This window comes from Typopeltis vanoorti, chromosome 19 (assembly GCF_054136105.1).
Source record: "Typopeltis vanoorti isolate ZY-2024b chromosome 19, IOZ_Tvanoo_1.0, whole genome shotgun sequence".
Taxonomy (NCBI): Eukaryota; Metazoa; Arthropoda; class Arachnida; order Uropygi; family Thelyphonidae; genus Typopeltis; species Typopeltis vanoorti.
This window is the reverse complement of record NC_143567.1, coordinates 59,022,839-59,046,605: the sequence shown is the minus strand read 5'-3', so window position 1 is coordinate 59,046,605 and position 23,767 is coordinate 59,022,839. Positions and strand designations below refer to the sequence as shown.

Sequence of the window (23,767 nt, the reverse complement as noted above, 5' to 3'; positions counted from 1 at the left end):
TCTAGGATAAATGGTCAGCCATTTATCCTGCGTGTTACACTTCCAACAGGACTCCAACCAGGAATGATTACGTGAATGTAATAGCGGCATGTTTAAGGATTGTTCCTCCTAGTCACTAGATCTCAACTCATTACGCAATTTTGGGATGTATTGTGATGAGATATTCGTGACAGCTAACTGTTGCCAACAAATCTAGGTTGTTCAGCCCAACGTTGGAACGACTGACAGGATTCATTTTAAGTCACTGTCGAAGAGAACATATTTTAAGTATTTTTGGCGGAATCTTGAGCTATTCATTCTCAGGCTGGGTGGAAAGTTTTTCTACTTTGGCAAACCAGACAAACTCACTGGGTTAACCACGCATGATTGACGAGCATAATATACTATCCTTTATGCTCGTGTTAATTCTGAATAACTCTATCTTTTGTGGGTGTATATCCCGTATTAGCCGAAGATTATTCATCAGTTCCTGTCTTTGGATGGCAGTGAACTGGCACTTATTCGCTATTCTTAGGTATACTTAATTCTAGAAACTAAACTGGCCAACTATATTTATCATATGATTAAAAAAATGGTTTTACTCTTATATACGTTATTTCATTTATTTATTCGTAGCCTAAAGTGTTCTAGAGCAGCGCTTCCCAAACTGTGAGCCGCGGCCCCCTTGGGGCCGTAGGTTTTGTTGAGGAGGGCCGTGAAATAATAAAAACAAATTGAAAATGTTTCAAGACTAAGTAGATTTTTTTTATCTTAAAAGAAACTTATTTAATTTTTATTATTTCTTTTTTTGTTATTTTTTATATTTTAATGGGAAAAAATCACACATCGGTTGCGGGTTCACAAATTTTGTTTCCTGCGTATTTCGGCGCTTAATAAATATTAGTAAATATATGCTTATTCATATAAGTTTCATTTAACTTATATGAATTGCAGTTTCAAATATTTCACCTGTTATTGACTTTTTGTGTAGCAGTATTGAAACACATCCATCACGTTAAATTGTTATTAAACTTCTTTTATGTTTTTAATTTTTTTATTACTAATCGTTTTACGTTTCATGTACTTGTAATGCAAATGTACAATAACAATATATCTATCTATATAAAAATATAAGATAATGTGCCATGTCAAATGTGTATGTAAGATGCTAAAAATGTAATATTTGTATTTGATTTTTGCAATATTCGCTGTGTATGTTTTGTATTGAATATAAATACAATAAATACTGTATTATAATAATATATGTCTATATTACGATTTTTTTTCTAGGGGGGCCTTGAAATATTTTAATTTTTCCAAAGGGGGCCCTGACATCCAGAAGTTTGGGAAGCACAGTTCTAGAGTAATCGTGTCTACTAGTTCATGCTAGGAGTCGCAATTCAAGGTTCCTACACTCTGCCAGCAATAACTTCAGCGATAAATAGTTGCGTTACACTCCTGTTAAAGTCAGATCCCCCTCGAACGCTGGGGAATTCTTTACATTCCAACAGCAAATACCACTTCTCTTTCGGGCTTATTCTGAATTGCACCTTTGGATAAAGCCACGTGTTAAGATCCGAGCAGAGATCGAATTATGACAAATCAGAGCTCTTTGGATTTGTCATATGACATCGATTTTATTGTGCTATGCTAACTAAACGGTGAAACGTCACATCATCTCACTGGCATATCAACGAAAAGTTTTAATACATTTGAATTTGCATCCGTATTTGATTTATCAAATTATAGACCGTTCATTGTTACCTCAACAAATGTTTAAAAAAAAATGAAATATTTTCCAGTATTTATGCTTGGAAATGTGCTTGTCTTCTGTCTTTATATTTTTCACTGTTTTTTAAAATGGTTCTACAGTTGTTAATATCATTCCTGAACTGAATTCTTACGCTTATTATTTAAGAGTTGTTTAGTAACTGTTTTATAGTTTGCTACTTTTGAGTCTCACATTGTCTTATGTAGAGTCGAATTCTAATCTCCTTTCACACAGAACAGAACTTTACCACCTATTCTTTAAAGCGCGCACGCGCACACACATGTTCAGTGATAATATTATTGAACGTCTGTCTCTTCTATTTGATGTAATGGAACAGCTGCTGGTGCTAGTAGAATTAAGACTCCATTTTCGAACGCTTGGGCACGCCAACTACCCTAGTAACACCCCGGTGCTTGTCTGTAGCCGGGTCAACAGGTGGTCACGTCTTGCCGTGCGGCATGTACGTTTGGGATGGATCGTGAGCCGTAGGGTTTCTTAGGATAACCTCTGTCTGCAGCTGCCTAAGTGCGAAGGAATGCGCTTGGGTTGGACCTGGTGGTGCTTTCTTAGCGCAGGAATCTTTCAACAAAGGCGTCTTTCATATAACATCTGGCTATGGCCCTTCCTTCTGGAGGGGAAGAAAAAAAAAAGCTTTTCAGAAAATTTATGAAAGTGGCCTTAAGTGATGTTTCTTATAGCCATAAGTGATTGTTTTTCTAATGCGATTCATGAAATAAATTATCGATTTTAATATCCCCAAACTAAAGGCCGTTTTTAATGCCATATGTATAATAATAATAATATTTGAACTTTTCTAGAAATATAAAATCGGTGTTTTTTATGTATTGTTAAATCTTTCCAAATTTGAACAGAAACTCCAAGGATTTTCATCCAATTTTGGTTGGGGAAAGATTCTTCACGAAACCATAAGTGTGTACATTCATTCGCTAACACACTTTCACGATACTGTTTTGTTTCGTACCTTTTTGCTGGAGATGGGGGGGGGCGCTACTAAGCAATGTTTCTTTTTTATTAACAACATATCTGCTCTTTCATTCGTAAATATAAATAACCATTATGAAAAATTATGTAACTAATTTTTTCTGATAAGACTGCATAATGTGTCTAAACACTGTATGTCGTAGAGATTTCGTATCCTCCTCTTCTGAGTCGCTCTTTTCTATTTCTTCTCCAGTATTTTGGAAGCATCCATTTTCTTAGGAGTTTGACGTTTCTGTGATACCAATTGGCAACTCCGTTCGGCTTGATTCTTGCAACATGTCCATATCTATTATCACTATTGTTGTTGTGCTCAATTTTTATTATTTCATATATCGGAATTATTACTGCTTTATTTGTGATTGAGTTGTTTATATTGAAGGCTAAATTGTAACAAGAAATAACACTTATTCTTTTAATGATTTATTATTATTTTATATCGATCCTATACACTCGAGGCTGACGAACCTATGACCACATCGCTGCCATGTGTGTGAGGCATGGGAAAGAATAAACCGAATTGACATTTTTCTCGAAGAGTTGGAGGTTGCATTTGTTGGAAAATACTTCCAGGGGAAGCGAATCTACTTCTTAAATGGAATAAACGAGAAAGAGGAGAAGCAGATTCGCTGTTTGCAGTTGGATTGAAAAGGGATGTTGGGTAACTACTGCTCTTGTTTTAATAGGCCCAAGAAAATGCAGAGGAATGATATTTGCCAGTTCGGTGGAGCAGTGGCCATGGAGGTATCTACAGGTACCTGTAGAAAAGACAGCCGAAACATGAGGTAGTGGTTGAAGTAAGTCAGTGAGGAAGAGTGATCATCTATCAGTCCAAACCGCCCTTCACTTGGACAGCATCAAGAATTTTTAAGGATGTTTTGGATGTGCACCTCAAACATGTGAACAGTATTCTAAGAATGGGCGAATGTGGGGTTTACAGAGTTGGTAGCTGGATGACAGAAAGTGGTGTATCTTGTATGGAAAAGCATGCCTAATGTTTTAGAAGCTGAGGAAGCTATCGATGTGATGTGTTTATGCCAGCAGAGGCTTGGTGATAAATGTCAGCCCAAGGAATGAGATCTGATCCTGTCTGGTGATTATCTGAAGAATGGTATAGGGATTGGTATTTACAGACTGATTGTCTAAACACTGCATGGTTGTCATGCAAGACGAGTGAAGTGTACTATCATCAGCAAAGTAGAACAGAGTGCTGAGGCTGGTCGAGAAGCTCGCAGAAAAGGAGCCACCACCATGAGGTGTACCGAATGACCAGAGAGAGAGAGAGAGCTTGCCACCGAATTGCAGAGGATGCCAGGTTAACCAAAGGATGACAATTTACTCAGCAGGCTTTGGTGTCAGATATGATCAGATGATCTGGGAATCTAGAGAGAGAGAGAGAGATAGCATGCGTTTCTTCATACCTTTCCGTGGCACGTATCCAGTAATGGGTGACGTAAGCTTGAGGTTAGCTGTGGATCTAGAGTAGGGGAATCCATACTGGTAGGCCTATAGGTAGTGGAGAAGTTGACTGTTGACGACTTTCTTATTTTGGAAAGGATTGAGGTGATGGCGATTAGTTGGTAGTTTACTTTTTATGCAATAGATTCGATCAATCATTGAGATAAGCACCAGCTGAATATAAAAGGTTGTACAAATGATATAGGATAGGTTAGTTCTGAAGTACAACGTTTGAATGCTATTGTCATCGGTACCGGAAGATTTTAGTGCTTGAGTTATTATTATTATTTATTATTATTATTTTTTGTTCAAAAACCATTGGAGGCATATGGGTTACTCTTTTTTGGTATGGTAGTAGACCTATGGCAGAGTTTGAGGAAATGCATAATGAAAGATGGGGTAACAGTGGTGCCCTCTGGATTAGAGGGAGAGAGACGTTAGCACAGATGAACAGAACTCACTTCCGATGACCTTTGCAAGCAACCAGAAAACGACTTCCAATTGGAGGAGGCGGGTTTTCTGCTGTTGAAGTCAGATTTCGATTCGCTGAGTTGCTTTACATTTGTTGGTTAGGTTATTTCTTGCGTTCTATCCAGCCGACACGGAGTTATTGCGATATGATTCAACACATTTTTTCGCTTTGCTCCTCTGCAAAAGGTTGATTGATTACGATTCCAAATATCAAATTTTAATAAAATCCGCCCAATCAGAATCCCTAAATAACTTGAATATAAATGAGCCAAACGAATGTAACACATGCCTTTCGAAAAACGTCTTTAAAAAAATTAATACTGATATTGGAAACGAAATAACTCGAAGGAAATGAGCAGCTTAGATTCCCTATAACCGAATACAGACATAATACACCAAATGAATTTAAATAACTTGAAACAAGCTCTTCGAACACAGACAATTGTTACAAATCAAAATGTAGATTTAAAAAAATAAATCTCATCCTTCTAGCACAAACTTAGAGTTGCACCTTTAATTTATAAACATGATTGTTTTTGAATTTTTATTAAATGAACGTAAGCGTGATCTGCTTTCTCCTTTATTGATATATTCTTTTAATCTCCCCTCCCCATTTCCTTTTGCTTATTAAGGGAGCATTGTAGTTTTCGATGTTTTTAATTTGGTGTTCCCTTTCTTGTTACATATGTAAATCTCCCATGCTAGAACTCTGAAAAGCACATTACCGCCCAGCTTCTGATTTTATGTTGTTGTTTATTGGAGTTAGTTCAGCTATTGAGTGTACCTCCTCAGAGTGGCGGAGGCTTTATTTGTTGTTTGGATGAGTAGAGCTTATTGTAAATATAGTCGTATGCAGGGGGCAGCTCGTGCATAGACACTGCGGAACTGCAGCACCCCCAATTTTTCTCGATGTATGAATATATTTATTAATTTATTTATATTTGCTTATTTTATTTAATTTTATCATCATTTTATCATTTTGTATAAAAATCCATCTTGTAGCACTTAAGAGGGCGAAGGACGCTAGCAGCACCGTGTTTACCACAGTGTCACATTGCTACGCGCAAGCATATGCACGTCATAGTGAGATGCAAGCTACTAGCGTAATGCGGCACTGTCCGTCGCGCAGTTCCACTGTTGTTTATATGCAGTTTGTGCCAGTAGTAGAGTGTTCGTAGTGCTTATTGTGTTCACTCCGTCTCTTTAAATATTTGGACATTACAGTTAAAGACAACTAAATATGATACATTATATTGGATTTTTTATTGGACCATGATTTTGATAAACATATATACATAATCGTCGACAAGTTTCGCCAGCTAGGGTCTGTCTGGCTTTTTCAAGACGAGAAAGGTTATACTGACGTTATTATACAAGCATTCATTTGTTTTAGCATTTAATGTTAGTATAACCTTCCTCGTCTTGAAAAAGCCAGACAGACCCTAGCTGGCGAAACTTGTCGACGATTATGTATATATGTTTATCAAAATTATGGTCCAATAAAAAAATCCAATATAATGTATCATATATAGTAAAAAAAAAAAGACCAAATATTAACTATCAAAATTAAAGACAACATTTGTTATAGTTTTTATTTTAGAACATTATTGGGGTTATGATAATGGATTTTATTTTTAAGTAATTTTGAATTATACCAAACTGTATAATTTTATCGATAATAAACTAATCGGCCAACCTTGCCGGCAAAGGTTGGTCGATTGGTAGAGCCTCTGCTACTAATGGCTCAGTTAAGTAAGTTTGAGCGCGGTTAGTAGTTGGAAGGGAACAATCGTTCGATGCTGTTGGCACACTCTCCCTCGATGAGTTTTTGGACTCCTTGGAGGTGTCAAATAATAATAATAATAAATAATATTGTTCCATGTTTAATTTTTACTATAATTTTGATATTTTTTCAAATTTTTAAAATTGCTGTTTGTCCAAGAAAGTATTTAGGATCATTTTGTTTTTTTCCCCAAATAGTGTGAAGCAGAGCTGCTTATACCAATTTTAGTTGTCTATATTTTGTAGCATTCTTTTGTTGTAGTAGTTTACAAACCAGTTCACAATGTTTGTGGAGAGATGTGGTGCCAATGCTGTTTGTTTTGGTTACTTTTTTTTTTTTTTTTTTTTGTGATTGAATATGTTTTAATACATTCTCTTTTGAAAGTTGCTCTCACTAGTTGATCTGGGTGCATATCACAACGTGTTTTTTTTTTCAGTGACCGACACTTCGTTCTGTTCCCTTGCTGTTAGTAAGGATGTAATCTATTTCATTTTGCGCCTTGTCTCAGGTGATCGCCATGCACGTCTTTTCCCAAGCTGCAATGTTTATCGAGAAAGAAAGGGGGGGGGGACTGTCCACCCTAAAAAATTAAAAAAAAAAAAAAAGCTTAGTTTTATCGTAACTCTTTCAGTAGCACATTCGTACTAGATGGTAATTATCTCACTCAGAAAGTTCCTGGATATTTTGAATACACTACCGATTAATGTACCATCTTTCGAAGTTTCTGTACATTTTGTTTCTGCATTCTTGGTTACTACCTGTAGTTGGACTATGGGAATGGAAAGAATTAGGCCAATCTTTCCTCACAAGAAATCGCGATCAAAAAGTATCGTGAATAATTTAGTTATCAAGAATGAAAAATCTGGATCTATCCTCTTCTACTTTGAGGAAGATCCACTTACTTTAATCTTTCCTATAAGGCCTTATCAGCCAACTTTTCTTATTTTATGACCCTTATGCTATTAGAGTACTTGAAGGCCATGGGGTCTTTTCATTTCTGGCCTTACAACTATGCCCTCTCTATAAACCTTACTATAATTCTTCTATAATCTACTCTTTCCCCCTTCAATATACCCTATTCCTCCTATGGGTTTAAATTCGGAAGAAAGCTAGTTCAGAAGCCTTAAGGTAGCAGCCCTACCACTGAACTATTCCATCGTCAGGCTAGTCCTCTGACATAGAGAACATAATTCTACTTTGTAAGCTGACAGAAAAAGATAATTGGAATGAATCTATGGAAAACGACCCTGGAATGGAAAAGGTAAAACAAAAATGGAAACAACAAAATATAATACACATAGTAAATTGGAATGTAAGAGGAATAGCATATAAAGAAATAGAATTAGACCAACTATTAAATGAAAGAAATTTTAAAATAGCAGTAATCACTGAAACAAAAAAGAAATTAAAAGGAACTATGAGAACCGAAAATTTTAATTTGATATACAGTGGAGTCAACAGAGACCAAAGAGCACAAGCAGTCATGATTTGGATTCATAATTCCCTTTCAAAACAGTTAAAACATTATAAATTATGGAATGAAAGAATAATAGAAGCTAGAATAAAAATAGATAGAGGCTATTTAACAATAATTGGTTTATATATACCCCAGGAGAAGGAAGAGAAGGATAATATTGATTTTTATAATCAGCTACAAAACATATATAATAAAATAAATAAAAAATGATTACGTAATTTTAGCAGGAGACTTAAATGCAAGAATTGGAAACACGAAAATGAATAATAATATAGGAATGCATGGAGAACATACTCTAAACAGGAATGGTAAAAAATTGATTGACTTTGTAGTTTATAATAACCTAAAAATAATGAATTCCTTCTATAAACATAAAGACATACATAAATATATTTGGGTAGCAAGAAGATGGAAATCAATATTAGATTACTTTATGTTAAATGAAAAGACGTCAAAATTTTCACTAGATGTTAAGAGTTCACAGAGGATATGAAATAAACAGTGACCACTTCCTTGTTAAAATAAAATTAAGATTACCACCTAAATGGCTACAAGTAACAAGAACAGAAAGAAAAAATGAAACATTTGTTTATAAAACTAGCCTATTGAATGACACAAATGTACAATGGCTATATGAGCAAAGAATTAACCAATATCTAGATAAAATAAAACAAAATGAAGAAATAGAAATAGAATGGCTTAATATAAAAACGATACTAAATGCAGCAGAAAATGAAAGCTTAGGAAAGACCAAAAAATCCAATAAAAGAAAAAAACTGAAGATCTGGGATGATACAATCAAAGAAATAATCAAAAAGAAAAAAGAAGCCTATCACAAATGGTTAAGCAGTAAAAGAATAGAATATAAAAGAATAAGAGCCATAGCTAAAAGAGAAGTCAGAAAAAGACATAGAGAATCATGGAACAAATTTGTTTCTAATTTAGAACATGATTTATATAAAATAAGACCCAATGTATATAAAATTTTGAAACACTTAAATGCAGATACCAAAGAAAACATAAAATTAGATGCTGAATTGAAATTAGAAGAATTTCTAAATTACTACACAGAATTGTGGACAGACAAATGTTTTAAAAAAGACAACTGGCAAACAATGAAAGAAAATGAAAAGGAAATAACTAAAGAAGAATTAGAAATTAGTCTGAAAGAAACAAGAAATGGAAAATCACCTGGAGAAGATAAACTTGGTTCAGAACTATATAAATACGCAGGAACAAGATTCAAAGAAAGACTTATTATTTTTAAATAAAATTTATTCAGCTGGTATCCCCCCAATAGAATGGGAAAAAGCAATTGTGATTCCTATCTTTAAAGATAGAGATGACTCTAAAAACTATAGAGGTATCAGTATACTAAATTCCTGTTACAAAATATATAGCAGAATCTTAAATACAAACTAATGAAATATTCCGAAAACTTTATTTTAGAAGTACAGAATGGATTTAGAAAAGGACGATCATGTATAGACCCGGCCTTTTGCCTAAAATTAATAATAGAGAAAAGAAGAGAATACAATTTAGAAACACATATTGCATTTATTGACTTTGAAAAAGCATTTGGCAAAGTTAAAAGAAACATATTATTTAACATAATAAAAGAAAGACAAATACCAAATAATATCCTAAAAGCTATCACAAGTATATATATGAAAATAATCAAATACAAATAAGATTAAATCATGAGCTATCATATATGAGAGAGATAAACCAAGGAGTTCAACAGGGATGTCCCCTCTCACCAACTGTTTTTAATATCTACTTAAATGAAATAATAATAAAATGGAATAAAAATTTACATCAAGGAATTAAACTTTCTCCTACAGTGAACTTAAACACTCTCCTTTTTGCCGATGACCAAATAAGAATTACAAATTCTGAAGATAAACTACAGAAAGCTATTTTAGATCTAAATGAGATAACCAAAGATTATGGTATGATAATATCAACAGAAAAATCAAAAGCTATGGCCTTTAAAGGACAAGATCCAGCAAAAACTAAAATAGTAATAGATAACAAGATCTTAGAACAGGTGAATTCATTTAACTACCTAGGATGTATGATCACATATGAAAATGAAAAAGATATAAACATAAAAATTGCAAAATATTTAAAAATAACAGGTGTAATTAACTCTATATTTAAACCAAACCTAGTTCAAAAACAAACCAGACTAAAAGTATACAATACATTAGCCCTACCAGTCTTAATGTATGAAAGCGAAATCTGGACAATAAAACAAAAAGACAAACAAAGATTAATAACAGCAGAAATGAAGTTTATGAGAAAACTGCAAAGTATATCCTATTTGATCACAAAAGAAACGAAGAAATTATGAAAGAATTAAACCAAGAACCAGCAATAGAAAAAATTAAAAAATATAAACATAGATGGATGGAACACGTTCAAAGAAAAACAGAAAGATTACCAAAACAAGCCTTAAAGTACAAGCCATTAGGAAAAAGAAAACCAGGATGTCCTCTTAAATGATTCAAATGACTTCTAAAGCTGGAAGGCCAATGTAGGCCTAAATCCTTGATACGCATGATGATGATGAAGAATGAAAAATTTATATACAAATAAAAATTCATATTTCTAGTGTGTGTTTGAATAATTTCATTGTTGAAATAGCACTGGCTTTAAATTTCTAGTGATTTCAATTTAGATCGGGCCAAATTAGACAACAGAACTTGACAAGATATGAAATTGCCTGTTATAAATAAACACTTCTCCAAGATCAACATAGATTTCTGTTTATTTGTAATAATGAATAACGACGCTTGCTATTCCAATAGGATCCTCTCCTTTCATTTCCATAGTTAATAATAAATTTGAACATTCCACACACAAAGCTAAATATATATTGCTTATTGTTTCAGGCTGGTTAAGATTCTTAAATATATTTTATCGTAAGTTATTCAGTTTCGTTTCGGATACTCAGATTTTTACTTCCTTAAAACCCAACCTGAGAACACTTGCAGTTAATATTCATAATATGCCATGTTATGAATATTAACTGAATATGAATATTATGCCATTCATATTTCACATGAATAATATGAATGGTATATAATTCCTTATTTACCTCTGTAATTCCATACAAAATCCCAGATAACTCCTTTCTTCCATATTTTTCATTTCTTCTTAGCCACGATCCGTATAATCTGAGAAAGAGAGAATAACTTCAGTTGTCAGTAAACAATAGTGTTGGAAGATGTGGATGTGGGATGAAAGTTAATCAGACTTGTTAGAGGTGCGAAGAAATGTGTCTACAAAACCTTTGAACAAGGTTATCCTTACTGGAACCCACTGTGTTGGATTTTGTCAGGTTATTTTCATAGGCTATTATACCCCCCCCCCCCCTCCAAACATGAAGGGTGTATTTGCCCCCTTTTTTTATCTTGTTTCTTTTTCTTTTCTTTCTTTTTTTTATTTTTATTTTTATTATTGTATTGCAAAATTTGAACTTTTACTAAATAAAGATTTTAACATGCTGTTTAATTAAGTGTCTGATTTCATCAAAGAGAAATAAAAATTTCTAAGCAAATAAACAAGTTTATTGAAGAAAAATAACATTATCATTTTTAGAAGAAAAAAAATTCTGTAAGTAATAAACCATTCATGGTAATTTACATATATATATATATATATATAAAATAAACTCTTTCTCTCTCTCTCTTTCTTCACACACACAAATTTCTCTTAAGAAAATTAGATCTCAATTGCATTTTCTTGACAGTTTAGGAAAATCCTGCATATGCCTCTTATCATTTTATCAGAGAGTCTTTGCCTTTGTCTTTTGCTTAAAACTGCAACAAATTTTTTTTATTTTTTTTATTAGGATCCGCATTACTATAATATCCAGTGTAACCACTGTAGATATGCTGAAAATATAACATGAAGGATATCCTATACGAAATAATTCAAAATTTATGTCATTTTGAAGATTTTCTAATGAATCTACCTCCCTTCTCCTCTCCTGGAACTCAATTATATAACTACTTTAAATTTCTACTGGTTTGAAAGCTTTCAGACAGTATTCGAAATCTGTTACTTCACTTTACCGTTTTGACAAAAAAATAAAATAAAATGAAGCAATAATATTGTTGTGCCGTCAATGCTTTAATTCTGTACTATTTCTTTGCAATCTGAAATCAGTTGTTCAGCTGTCTGCTGAAATTTCAGTGGTGTTATTTTTGTTATTTAGTATTTTTTTTTTTTTTTTAAATTCTAAATATTACTACATCTTCAAAATACTCCATAATAATCCTCTTAGCTGGAGGGAAAGTTAAACTTAGATTACTCTCACTACTATTGAGAAAGACAAGAGAGAAAGTTTCCCCAGAAATCACACTAAATTGCCTAGCTGTAATGCAGAATGCATCAAGAATGTCTTGTTTCGTTTTCCATTATTGATTACAGGCATCCTAACACAGAAATACTGACATATCTTTTACAGGCTGATACAACGGTTATACCAAAATGATTTCTTAATTTATAGTGATCAGTTTCATTTTTATTATCGAAAAATTATAAGTAATTTTTAAAAATTATTAGTAATTTTTCAAAATACAATTATCTTGAAAAAAAAAGATTTGAATTATTTAAAAGAAAAGGTGCATATGTATTACATAATCATTTATGTTTGTTTTTTTTTTGGGTGGGGAGGGGGGGGAGGGTTATAGACCTATTCCTAGTAACAGTCCATAAGCTAACGAAAATTATTGAGAAAGTGAGAAACTCACACATCCAGTAGACGCACTAAAAAGTCCCTAACAATAGCCGAATACACACAGAAATTTATTTTATTATTATATTTTTCACCTTTCTGATTGCTTTACAGATGTTCAAAACATTTTATTCTGATATTGCTTTTTTAAGATGAAACTGTTTTTTTAAACATTAATTTCCCCAATATTACATAATTTAATGATTTATACTTATTAGGAAATAATATAAATGAAAAAATATACAAAATTTGCTAATTTATAATAATCGCAATTTAATTTCGGTATCGGAATATTAAAAGTTTTCTGGTACAATTACTTTGGAAAAATAATGAATTCAAACAAAAAGAAAGTGCACATATGTTATCTAGCAGTATTTTGTGTGTGTTTGTGTGGGTGGTGATAATTTTGGGAGGGGGGGGTTAGTCATTAAAGGCGAATTGATTCTGTTATGAAAATTTGGAAATAAAATTTCATTTTGACGCATGCACCTGCACATGTTTCGAAGGATAAACTGTATCCATGTTCTTATCCATAGGGAAAATATCACTACTTCAAAACTGCCGCATAATATCAAAATTAGCCGAAAATGTGTACATAACAGTTGACTTCATAACTGCCGTGTATTTCGATTTGTAGTGAGTGATTAGTGATTACGTATGATTCTCTGTAAAGCAAAATTTAAAAGTGCGAACCTTTGCACAATCTGTGAACTAACCTTCGAACTAAGATTATGAATAAAAAAGAAAACTTAATTATCTTCCAGAGTGATACAATATGAAGTGAAGAAAATATGAAAGCATTTCTTATTTTGCACGAGAACTAAGCTTCAAAAACGAGCTTCAAAAAATGAATATAACTTGTAGGTATTTAGTCTGATATAACTTAGATTCCGGTTACTGAGCAAACGGCAAGTAAATGCGTTTTTTGCTGTAGGCAACTGAACTTAGCTACTACTTACACCAGTTAATCTACTTAAGTGTTCTTTTCATTGTGAAGGATCATTGCCCCTTCTAATGGACATGACAGTCAAACTGCACTTCTTATCCATGTTCTTTCAACAGGTGGACAGAATATTATCCAGGTGTGCTGGACGTGTATATACATCCAGCAAAGAAATGGTATGCTTACATAAATGAATTTTATGGAATACAGGAGTTCCTGTTTTAGTTTTATATTCTAAGGAAAGAACAATGCATTGCGAATGGAAGCGGGAGGCCTCACAAATTTTTCAGCAGCCTCTAGTTATTATATTATGAATTTAATATTTAAAAATAAGTATTTTATTTTGCAACTATAACTATGCTGTTTTTTTATTGTTTTGTGAGGAGTAAGGTTTTAAAATGTGGCTCCAATAGAGAGTGAGGCTCTCAGCTTGCGCTTCATGCATCTGATGGTAAATGCGGCCCTGCCTCTATGTAGGTAAAGGATTTTACTTTTTGCCAACTGACTGGACTCATCCATATTAAGCATGTACCCAATTTGAAGTTACCATTGGTTCTATCATCATATATTTAGTTAATCGATTGGGTTCAAATCCCATCATTGCAGATATGTTTGTTTGAATGTCTTTAGCTGGTAATAATATTCATAATGTTAAAATGCACCCTCCTCCTCCTTAAAAGTACTGTTTGTTCTCTTCAGCAGAACTTTTAGGTTTTCTAACCCTTATAGCTCACTCATGATGCTAAGTGGCATAGATTTGCAACCATTCTTTTGAAAATGGGGTGGAAGAGTTTAGACTTCCACAAGAAGAACATGGTATAACATGATAATACTACTTTCACTGTATCTGTTTGTATCACTGTATCTCATTGTTTACATTTAATGGAAAATGTCTGGACATGGAACCCAGATATTCTCAGGTAAATGTAGGCAAATTGATACTGTGATTTCTTAGTCAACATGATTTCCCTTTGTTTCCATTACCAACTTTGTTGTAATCAAGTATTGTTGTAGATGAAGTTTTGATTTCAGTATCACCAATTCCTCTCAAGTGTAGGTTCTTGCTCACAAAAACAAAAAACTTTGTTACAGTTCCCATTGGATTGTAGCTTCAGTTTTATTTGTTTTTAATGACAATCTTGTCTGTGAAAGACTCTAAACCTAAAAATGCCATAGTGTCATGGCTAAGGATTAGACAATCTCAACCCCGTTTTAAATACCACAAAGTTTTTTTTTTCCCAAGTTGCTTCAGACCTTCAGCAGGTAGCATGTTAGTTTTTCTGTGTATGTGAATTAATCAGCAGATCAGATGAGAGGGGTTTTAGTTTCAGAGTTTTCCTGTTGTGCAACTGTATGAACTAAACTATGTAGTATCCAATTAAGGCTGCCAGGGGGCACCTTTAGAACTCTAAGGCCAATGCCAGTTGTCTTCTTCAGCATCATTTGCTCACTTTAGTGCCTGCATGCACATATCATAGTTTTATGTTCCAGTGTTTCCCAGAAGATGACAATCTTCTGGGAAATATTGGAAGGTATTGATTAAAGTTTTTTAATTAAAATTTTAGTATACGTTATAATTTCCTGAAAAATTTAAAGTCGTGTAATCAACGTATAATTTTATCTTCAAGAAAAACTATGCAGTATATATAATTTTTTTTTATTATGTTTTCTTTTATTCTTAAGCCCTTCTCTAAATAAACTCTAAGAAAAAATTTTAAATTTAATTCTTTCAGGAATCTGCTCTTCAGATATTGAATTTACCAGTTAGCACAAGTGGCATAGTTTGTGCTCAGGACTCAGAATCAAAAAATGGTCTTGTGACAAGAGCAGGATGCACTGGTAAGTGTAAACTATGTATTTAGATGCCTTTTGTCTTTATTCTGAAATGAAAGGTAACTAATGTAGTTATAAATAAAACACTGTATTAAAGTCTTTCATATAACCATAAGCTGCATGCCTGCAGTTCAGTCCCACCTCCCATTCAGCAAGTGATTATAGTTATACAAAAAAAAAGTGGAAAAATGTGTTTTGTGCAGGTATGGGTACTCTTAAATATTTACTGACCTAGCATACCAAATTTTTGAATTCTTATTACTGTATTTATATTAGCATTTTTGCTATTTCTGTTGTGAAATATAATATTGTTTGCTATATTAATCGAGTATTAGAATATTAGTGGATAATTATCCTGATTAACAATGATTTTGCTACAGGCTGATACTAACAACAGATTTAAATCATTAGTATCATTAAAGCAAATAATTTTGTTATATTGATACTCTGTTTTATAATAACAAAAAAGCAAAGAAATTTCTTTACAATTTATCTTGATTTTGAAATTAACCATATCATTTTTGTGTCATCTAAGATGATGCAGCACAGTATATTATATAATATGCATTGTAATTATACTCTTAAATGGTGTTCATACTTCAGTATTGAGCAGTACTCAGATGTGACTTGTTCATAGTTTACTACATTTATTTAAATCACATGGGTTTAACAAAAGCATCTGCTGGTTTATCATTCACTCTTCTAATGGTTTGGTTAAAGCTAAATAATCACATTACAGACTGCTTTTTAAATGAAAGCTTTGAGTTTTCATCGGAAACTAACTTTGTTAGATTCAGATAACAAAGGCTCTGAGGACCATATCTTGTGGTGATGATTTTTGAGTCCCAAAAAGACCTGAAAAAATGTTTTAAAAGAAAATAAAGATGGGTGAGTGACCACAAATTCAGAATTTTAAGGGGGAGTCTGGTATTCTTTATTTTGCAGAGTTGAATATGTTAAAAATCAGGCTTATCTGCTTTGTTTCCAGATGCAAGGATGGAAACTGTCTGTGTAAGAGTGCTAGTCCTGACTCGTATCTAGAACTATTAGTTTGTCTGCACTTGAGATGGATTAATCCATTTCATGCTCTCATAGGACAAGAGCATTCACCAGAATTTAAGTCTTATAACTTTTTTTTGCTACATAATAGAAATGTCTTCTTTCATTTCCACTGTGTTCATGGTTCAGATCAAGGAATTGTTTGAAAAACATGACTTTTTAAAGTGCATTATACATAAGGTACACTAGAACATCTCTTCAAATAACTTTTATTATTTGGCTACTAAATTTTTTTACCAAATACTCCTCTTTCTGAGTAGAGTAGAGCAGGAATTCACTATAAATTCAAACAGTAACACAATAATACAATTAATGTGGATTGTATTAGTGCAGTTATAAGGAGGTACATAATGCAAACTGAATATGTTGGAACCTTTATTAAGAAAGATGTTTTCTTATCTCTTTTCTTGGGAATTTTGTATATCTTTCTCATGCACAGGAAGCAGGATTTCCTCTGCTCTTCTGGAAACTTGGACTTTTCATTTGTAAAACAGACAGACAGATTTTTCTGAGAATATGTATTAGAGACGCAATGCACAAACATGCATGCTAATAATACAGCCTAAATTAGCTTAAATTTTCTACTAGACAGTAATTACCAGTAAATTTGAGAATTTATTACTGGTAATTACTGTCTAGTAGAAAATTTAAGCTACTTTAAACAAACTGTGAATCTGTGTGATTATTAACTTCACTTGTTGAATTATGTATTAATCGCTCATGCAACAATTATTCTGAAGAAATAATCACTTGGATTTACAATTTTAAAAGCTACTTATAGAATTTTTGGAATGGAATTAATTGGTAATAAACCTCCAGGTTTATTAATGTGATGTTAATTAATTACATAGTTTTTTTTTTTCTCTCTCTCTTTTTTTTTTTTTTTTTATAATTACAACAGAGTATCTAAATTTGCTAAAATAAGTTTGACATTAATTTACATTATTCCTTTTAGGTGTACAGAAAATAAAATTTCAGCAGGTGCAGAACATTCAAGATGGAACATCTTATAAGGGTACATCAAACTTGGATAGTTCCAATATTCTTATAACTGGATTGCAGAGAAATATTTTGCCAGATCATCCGAAATTAATTAGAAAGAATTCTGGTTCCAGTTCAGAATCCTCCAGGAATTTGAACCCCCATATTTCTTTTAATAAACAACATGCAAATGAAGCACCTCCTCTGCCTCCTCCAAGGGTAACTCTGGGTCCTCTTCCTCCTCCACCTCCTCCTAAAGGTGCTGCTGTTGCAGCTGCCACTGCAGCTGTTGCTGCTGCCGCCTTATCATCAGCAACACATGTGGAGTTAAATAGACCATATAATATTGGAAACAAGGTAACATCGATTCCAGATCAGCATCTTCATAAAAGAATATCACCAATTTCAAGTGTATCACATAATCAGACATCACGATCTCCTGCTTCCACTCCACAAAGAGGAGCAAGTCCATCTTCTGTTACTCGAGTTTCAGAAGCTACTATCAGTAATGTGCACATACAGCAAAGGCTAGCTCAACAGCTTCATTCTTTAAGTTTAAGTAGTACTTCATCTTCATCAGTTTCATCCCGTATTGATCCACCTCCACCATATCCAGTCAGTCTTTCAAATTGTTCATCTTGGTATCCTTCTCCACCTCCATCATATGCTTCTTCAAGTTCAGGACGTCATAGTCCAACATCTACAATTAGTAGTAGCGAATACTCTGTACTTCCTATTAATGCTCTGCAAAAGAATGAAATCATACAACCTAATTTTACTCCAACATCATTAACACAACCATCTCTACAAACCCCACTGTTATATAATTACAACAGTTGTGCGACTACTACTGCCATTGCTACAACTACTACCTCAAATGTGCCAAATACCGTATGTCACTCATCACTTCAGGCATGGAGTTCTTGCCACACTAAGTCTCATCCTGTAGTAATTATGCAGTCAGTAAAGAGTACCCAAGTTGAAAAACCTATACTACAGACTGCTGTTGCCCTTGCTATTCCTTCTGTTTGTGAATGTACAATTGCACCATCATATTCAACAACTGATTTACAATCATGTACTTCAGTACCTCCTCCAGCATATCCAGTTCATGCTCAAAATGAAGTAGCTCAGGTATCCCCATGCGTATTTTATCTTCCATGTGCTTCGGTTAGTGAGAACGTAGGTGCTAGTCCAGTGCTTCATTCCACAAGCGAATCTGAAAATCCACCACCTCCTCTTTATCCTCGAAACAAAAATAAACCATCTTCTCATTTACCGGTGGGGAATCCAAATTCTCCTCTTTTTAATTCGACTTTGCCTGCTGAAAATTCTAATTCAGCAGCACCACCACCTCCTCCTTATGTATATGCAGTGCAACAGAGCTTACTTGGTTCAAGAACAAATGTAAAACCACCTCCTCCTCCATACTGTGTTTCAGTACAGAAGTGTACACCTGGACAAGACTCAGGTTCATCATTATCCACTGGTTGCAAGCCTCCACTATATGTAACCAGCACACCTGATCAAGATGAGCCATTGTATGATGATTGTATCAATTTGGAAACATCTACATTTCAAACAGAAATTCTCCCTTATGCCCAACTTCCAACATCAGTCCCTACTACAGACCCACCGAGCTATGCTTCTAGTGTAGCAGCTATTGCTGCACAAAGAGCAGCATCTGCAGTGTCCGTATTCAGTAATAATGTGCCAAGCTTTAATTCTGTAAATACTTTAACTGATCATGGTTCATCTCTTGGGGATAAAATGATTTTGACTTCTGATACAACAGATAGTATAAAAAAATATTCTAAATATGATACTTCAAATTTAGTTAGCACAGTTGAAAGTATTTGCTCTTCTCAGGTGTCTGGATCATATGATGTTGCAGATGTTAACTCTATGGACCAGCTTAATGAAGAAGATTTCTCATATCTTAATAGTCATAGTTTCTTACCGACTTCTTCTGTTACTTCAGACAAAAGTGTATCTTCCTGCTCTCTAAAGTCTGAATCTCCAGTTTCTTATGCTGCAACCACTCCATCGATGGCACCATCTACCTCGATTCATTCTGTGCAGTCTGACTCAGCACAAAATTCCGATAAAATTCATGGAATACTGACATATAAAGTGACTCACCAGTCTCCAATTCCTCCAAGGAAAATGCTATCAAAAGAAATAGAAGAAGAAAGAAGGGAGTTTAAAGTGCGGAATTATTCACCAGCTGCATTCAAATTTTTTATGGAACAGCACGTAGAAAATCTTATGAAGTCACATCAGCAGCGTGTACAGAGAAGGCAACAGCTAGAATCAGAAATGTCAAAGTTTGGACTCTCTGAAGAAGCTCAGTGCCAAATTCGTAAAATGCTTCATCAAAAAGAGTCAAATTATATTAGGCTAAAACGAGCAAAAATGAATAAATCTTTATTTATAAAACTCAGGACTATAGGTATTGGGGCATTTGGTGAGGTCTCACTGGTGAGAAAGAAAGATACACAACAGTTGTATGCAATGAAAACCTTACGAAAAGCTGATGTACTGAAACGAAACCAAGTAGCCCATGTAAAAGCAGAAAGAGATATTCTTGCAGAAGCTGATAATGAATGGGTGGTTAAACTATATTACTCATTTCAAGATAGTGAGAATCTTTATTTTGTCATGGATTACATTCCCGGTGGTGATCTTATGTCATTACTTATCAAGTTTGGTATTTTTGAAGAACCTTTGGCAAGGTTTTATGTAGCAGAGCTGGTAGTAGCAGTTGAAAGTGTACATAAAATGGGCTTTATCCACAGAGATATAAAACCTGACAATATATTAATTGATAAGGAAGGCCACATAAAACTTACAGACTTTGGTCTTTGTACTGGATTCAGGTGGACTCATAACTCTAAGTACTACCAAAGAAATGGTAAGATTTTAAATATGTATATGTATGAATATACTTTAATACTTTTAAGATTTCATTGTAGCTATCACCCAGAACCAAGATTACTTTGAATCTAAAAAAAAAATGTAACTTGAAAATAAATTGTGCTTGCTTGACATTAATTTGCTAATGCTATTACAGGTCTTCAATGATACATCTGACTATTAATAAGAAACTGAAACAGCTTTTAGTTTAAGTAGTCTTAAGCCTCGACGAATAAGTTGTGCTTCAATCCTTTTGAAAGAATTAGACTTCATTTCCTGAAATTCTATTGCCCACTTGCAAGTACAGAAAAATGTCATCTTTCTCTTAAATAGAAAATATGCCCATCTTTGACTATAATTGGCATGGTGTTAGCGTGTTAAGTTGAATGCGTTCTCTATTATGAAAAATATTACCTCTAGATTGGGCATTCATAAAAATAACATCAGGTGTGGTAACTTTTTTTTTTGTGAGCCTTGCAGTATTTTTAAAATCAAAATTTCTGGTACAATCATTTGGCATTATCATTGTGTGGAGCAGTAGTAAATTTTATTAAGCTGTTCATAAAATTTATATAGTTATAATATAATGGATAACTATATAAAGCATCTTTATTGTGCTTTTGTATCCAAAAATTCTCATTTGAATCTGGTGGAATGGAATAGCACTAGATTAATAAATCGACAGCTTTTTTTTTATGTGGTGTTTGGAGTTAATACAATTAAAAGAGTAGAATTAATATCCAATGCTTAAGCCTTACTTTATGACTTTCATATCTTTTGAATTAGGACTATCAGTCGTCCTATTGGTTATCAGAACTTGAGACATTTTTGCAAGTTGGTAAATACATAATTATTCCTTCCAGATAGGTAAGTGAAAACAGTATGCCATTCCAAATGATATGGAAACGGTTTTACAATCTGAGTTTAGCCTGATGACGACATGCCAAATTTATGTTGAAAAAATAATAATAAAATAAAAAATTAAATCATCATAATAAACAATTTAAAGTTATAAAATATACTTTAAAATAAAGATACATGGAGAATTAAAAAAATATGATATTAATCTGTTCAGTAGTAATTTTGATAGGTGTTCACTATAAATTAAAGATGCCAAAAAATTATATTCTTGATTTCTTCCTTTATCCAAGTGTAAGCAAACAAAGTTTGTGCGTGAAGTCACTTCATGACTAGGCTACTTATACACAGAAGCTAATGACTTCACCTTTTCACTACCTGTATATAGAAATGACTTCTGCATTACTTCAACCTTGGTATCACTTCTGGGTCTGTCTCTCACTGATGATACCTCAATAAAGGTTGAAACTGGCCTTTGTAGTGGCCCTTCCCGTAATGCTTAGCATTATACATGTCTCCGTAACAATATGTGCTTTCCATTATGGGATACTAAGGCAATTGATGTGAAGTCATTAGCCTCTATATACAAATAGCCCAGTTATGAAGTGACTTCACATGCAAACTTTGTTTGCTTACACTTGGATAAAGGATGAAACCAAGAATATAATTTCTTGGCATCTTTCATTTATAGTATAAGCAAGCGAAAAAACTTTCAACATAGGTGCAATAAAGCTTTCACCTTGTAGTGAAAGCTTTATTGCTCAAGAATTAAAAATATGAAATTTGAATCCCTCCCTAAATAAAAATACATGACAAAGATATATTAAATGGTAAGCTAGAACACTTTCTTTTCAGAACACAGTTTACAATTTAGATTCTTGACTCTTTCAGTACTATTGCTTATTTCAAGTGAAATAGAATAATCATAGAAAAGCAAACATCATGATAGTGATGTTCATATAAAAAGCAGTAGTAGAGCTCATAACTACTATTAGTATTCAATAGAAAGAAAAGTGTAATTACAAAGAATATTACCATATATGTTGGCATTTAAGGCAATATTTGAAGTTAAAAAATTGCTGAAACAAGGGATTGTGTTATACTTGAAGTGATCGAGTTCCCACAGTAGTGTACTGTGTGATGATGTGTTAGATGCATGTATTTTTATGTTAATTAACAACATAACATATTACATAATATATTGCAATATTACATCACCAGGTGATGTAATATTGCAATATATTGCTGCTGTATACATACATATATAGAGAGGCCTGCTGTAATATTACATATCACAGCAGGCCTCTCAGATCATGCTCTTAACACCCCACACCCAATTGATTGGAAAAGTACTTGTTTTTTACGTCATACAAAAACCTGGTATGAATGGAAATTTAAAGAAGCCTGTGAAATTTTGATTAACCACTCTAAGCTTCACAATAATGGTGGCAATAAAAATCCCAAGAATTTGGATAGCACACATTCAGCCCATTTAGTTTTCAAGCAAACCCTCACTTTAGGACTCTTAAGTAATTTTTCAGCTTTTATTGGCCACCATCCATACTGGTTTGTTGTAATTTATATGTATACTTATATGAGTAATTTTTTTGTGTGAACATGTTGCTCTCTCCAGCTTAATTTAATTTTGTAACCTAATAGATAATAATAACAGGACTCTAGATTTGATGTAAGTTTTTTTTTTTTTTTTTCACCAGAGGTCAGACCAATTGTTTTAACGGTTGATCAGTAACTTTAGCATGCCATATATATTGTAGTGCAGCTTGTTTCTTTGTATATATGTGTATACTCCAGAAGTGAAGGTCAAAACATCAAGTGTTTATTTTGGTTTATATTAAACTAAAGTTTTACTCTAACACAGTAGTTCTTTCCATAATTTTCACAATGTATGCTGATTGCCGTGTAAGCATGAAGGAAACGATTAATATATTAATATATTTTATACATACATACTTATTTATACATACTTATTTATGGTTTCTAGAGAGAAACAGCCTCTTTTCCAGCATACAGTCTGGCTTCTGAAAATATCATTCTACCGCTGATCATCTTGTTCAGCCACAGGCATCCATTAGAAATGCCTTTCTAAAATTCAAGCATCTAGTATCAGTTTTCATCAACATGGAAAAGCATATGAGGGATATTGCTTTTTCCATAGTATACTATGGAAATACTACGGAATACTTGAAAGACTTGTATAATTTAACTCTCTTAGAGGGAATTTCCCTGTTTTTATCAAAAACCTCTTATCTAACCAAATCTACAAAGTCTGAGTGGGAACTGTCCTTTCCCACTCCTATGACATTAGAAGAGGGAGTCCCACGAGGTTCCGTGTTAAGTGTCATGCTTTTTGCAATCAAGGTTAACTCAATAACAGAACAACATCCTCCAACAATAAGTAATACCATATATGTGGATGACTTGGCCATCTTCTGTCACTCGTAATATGAGGGTCATAGAAAGAACACCTGCAG

At 33.3% G+C, this 23,767-nt stretch overlaps 1 protein-coding gene across 2 annotated transcripts in view; it reads left to right on the top strand.

Moving 5' to 3' along the window:
- LOC150096150 (uncharacterized) overlaps positions 1–23,767 on the top strand; it is a 93,552-nt gene that overhangs the window by 46,251 nt on the left and 23,534 nt on the right. For both annotated transcript variants that reach the window (XM_090408814.1, XM_090408815.1), the window contains exons 3-4: positions 15,362–15,467; positions 17,476–20,415. In XM_090408814.1, the coding sequence (XP_090264940.1) occupies positions 15,362–15,467; positions 17,476–20,415 (3,046 nt within the window). The remainder of the gene's footprint in view (positions 1–15,361; positions 15,468–17,475; positions 20,416–23,767) is intronic.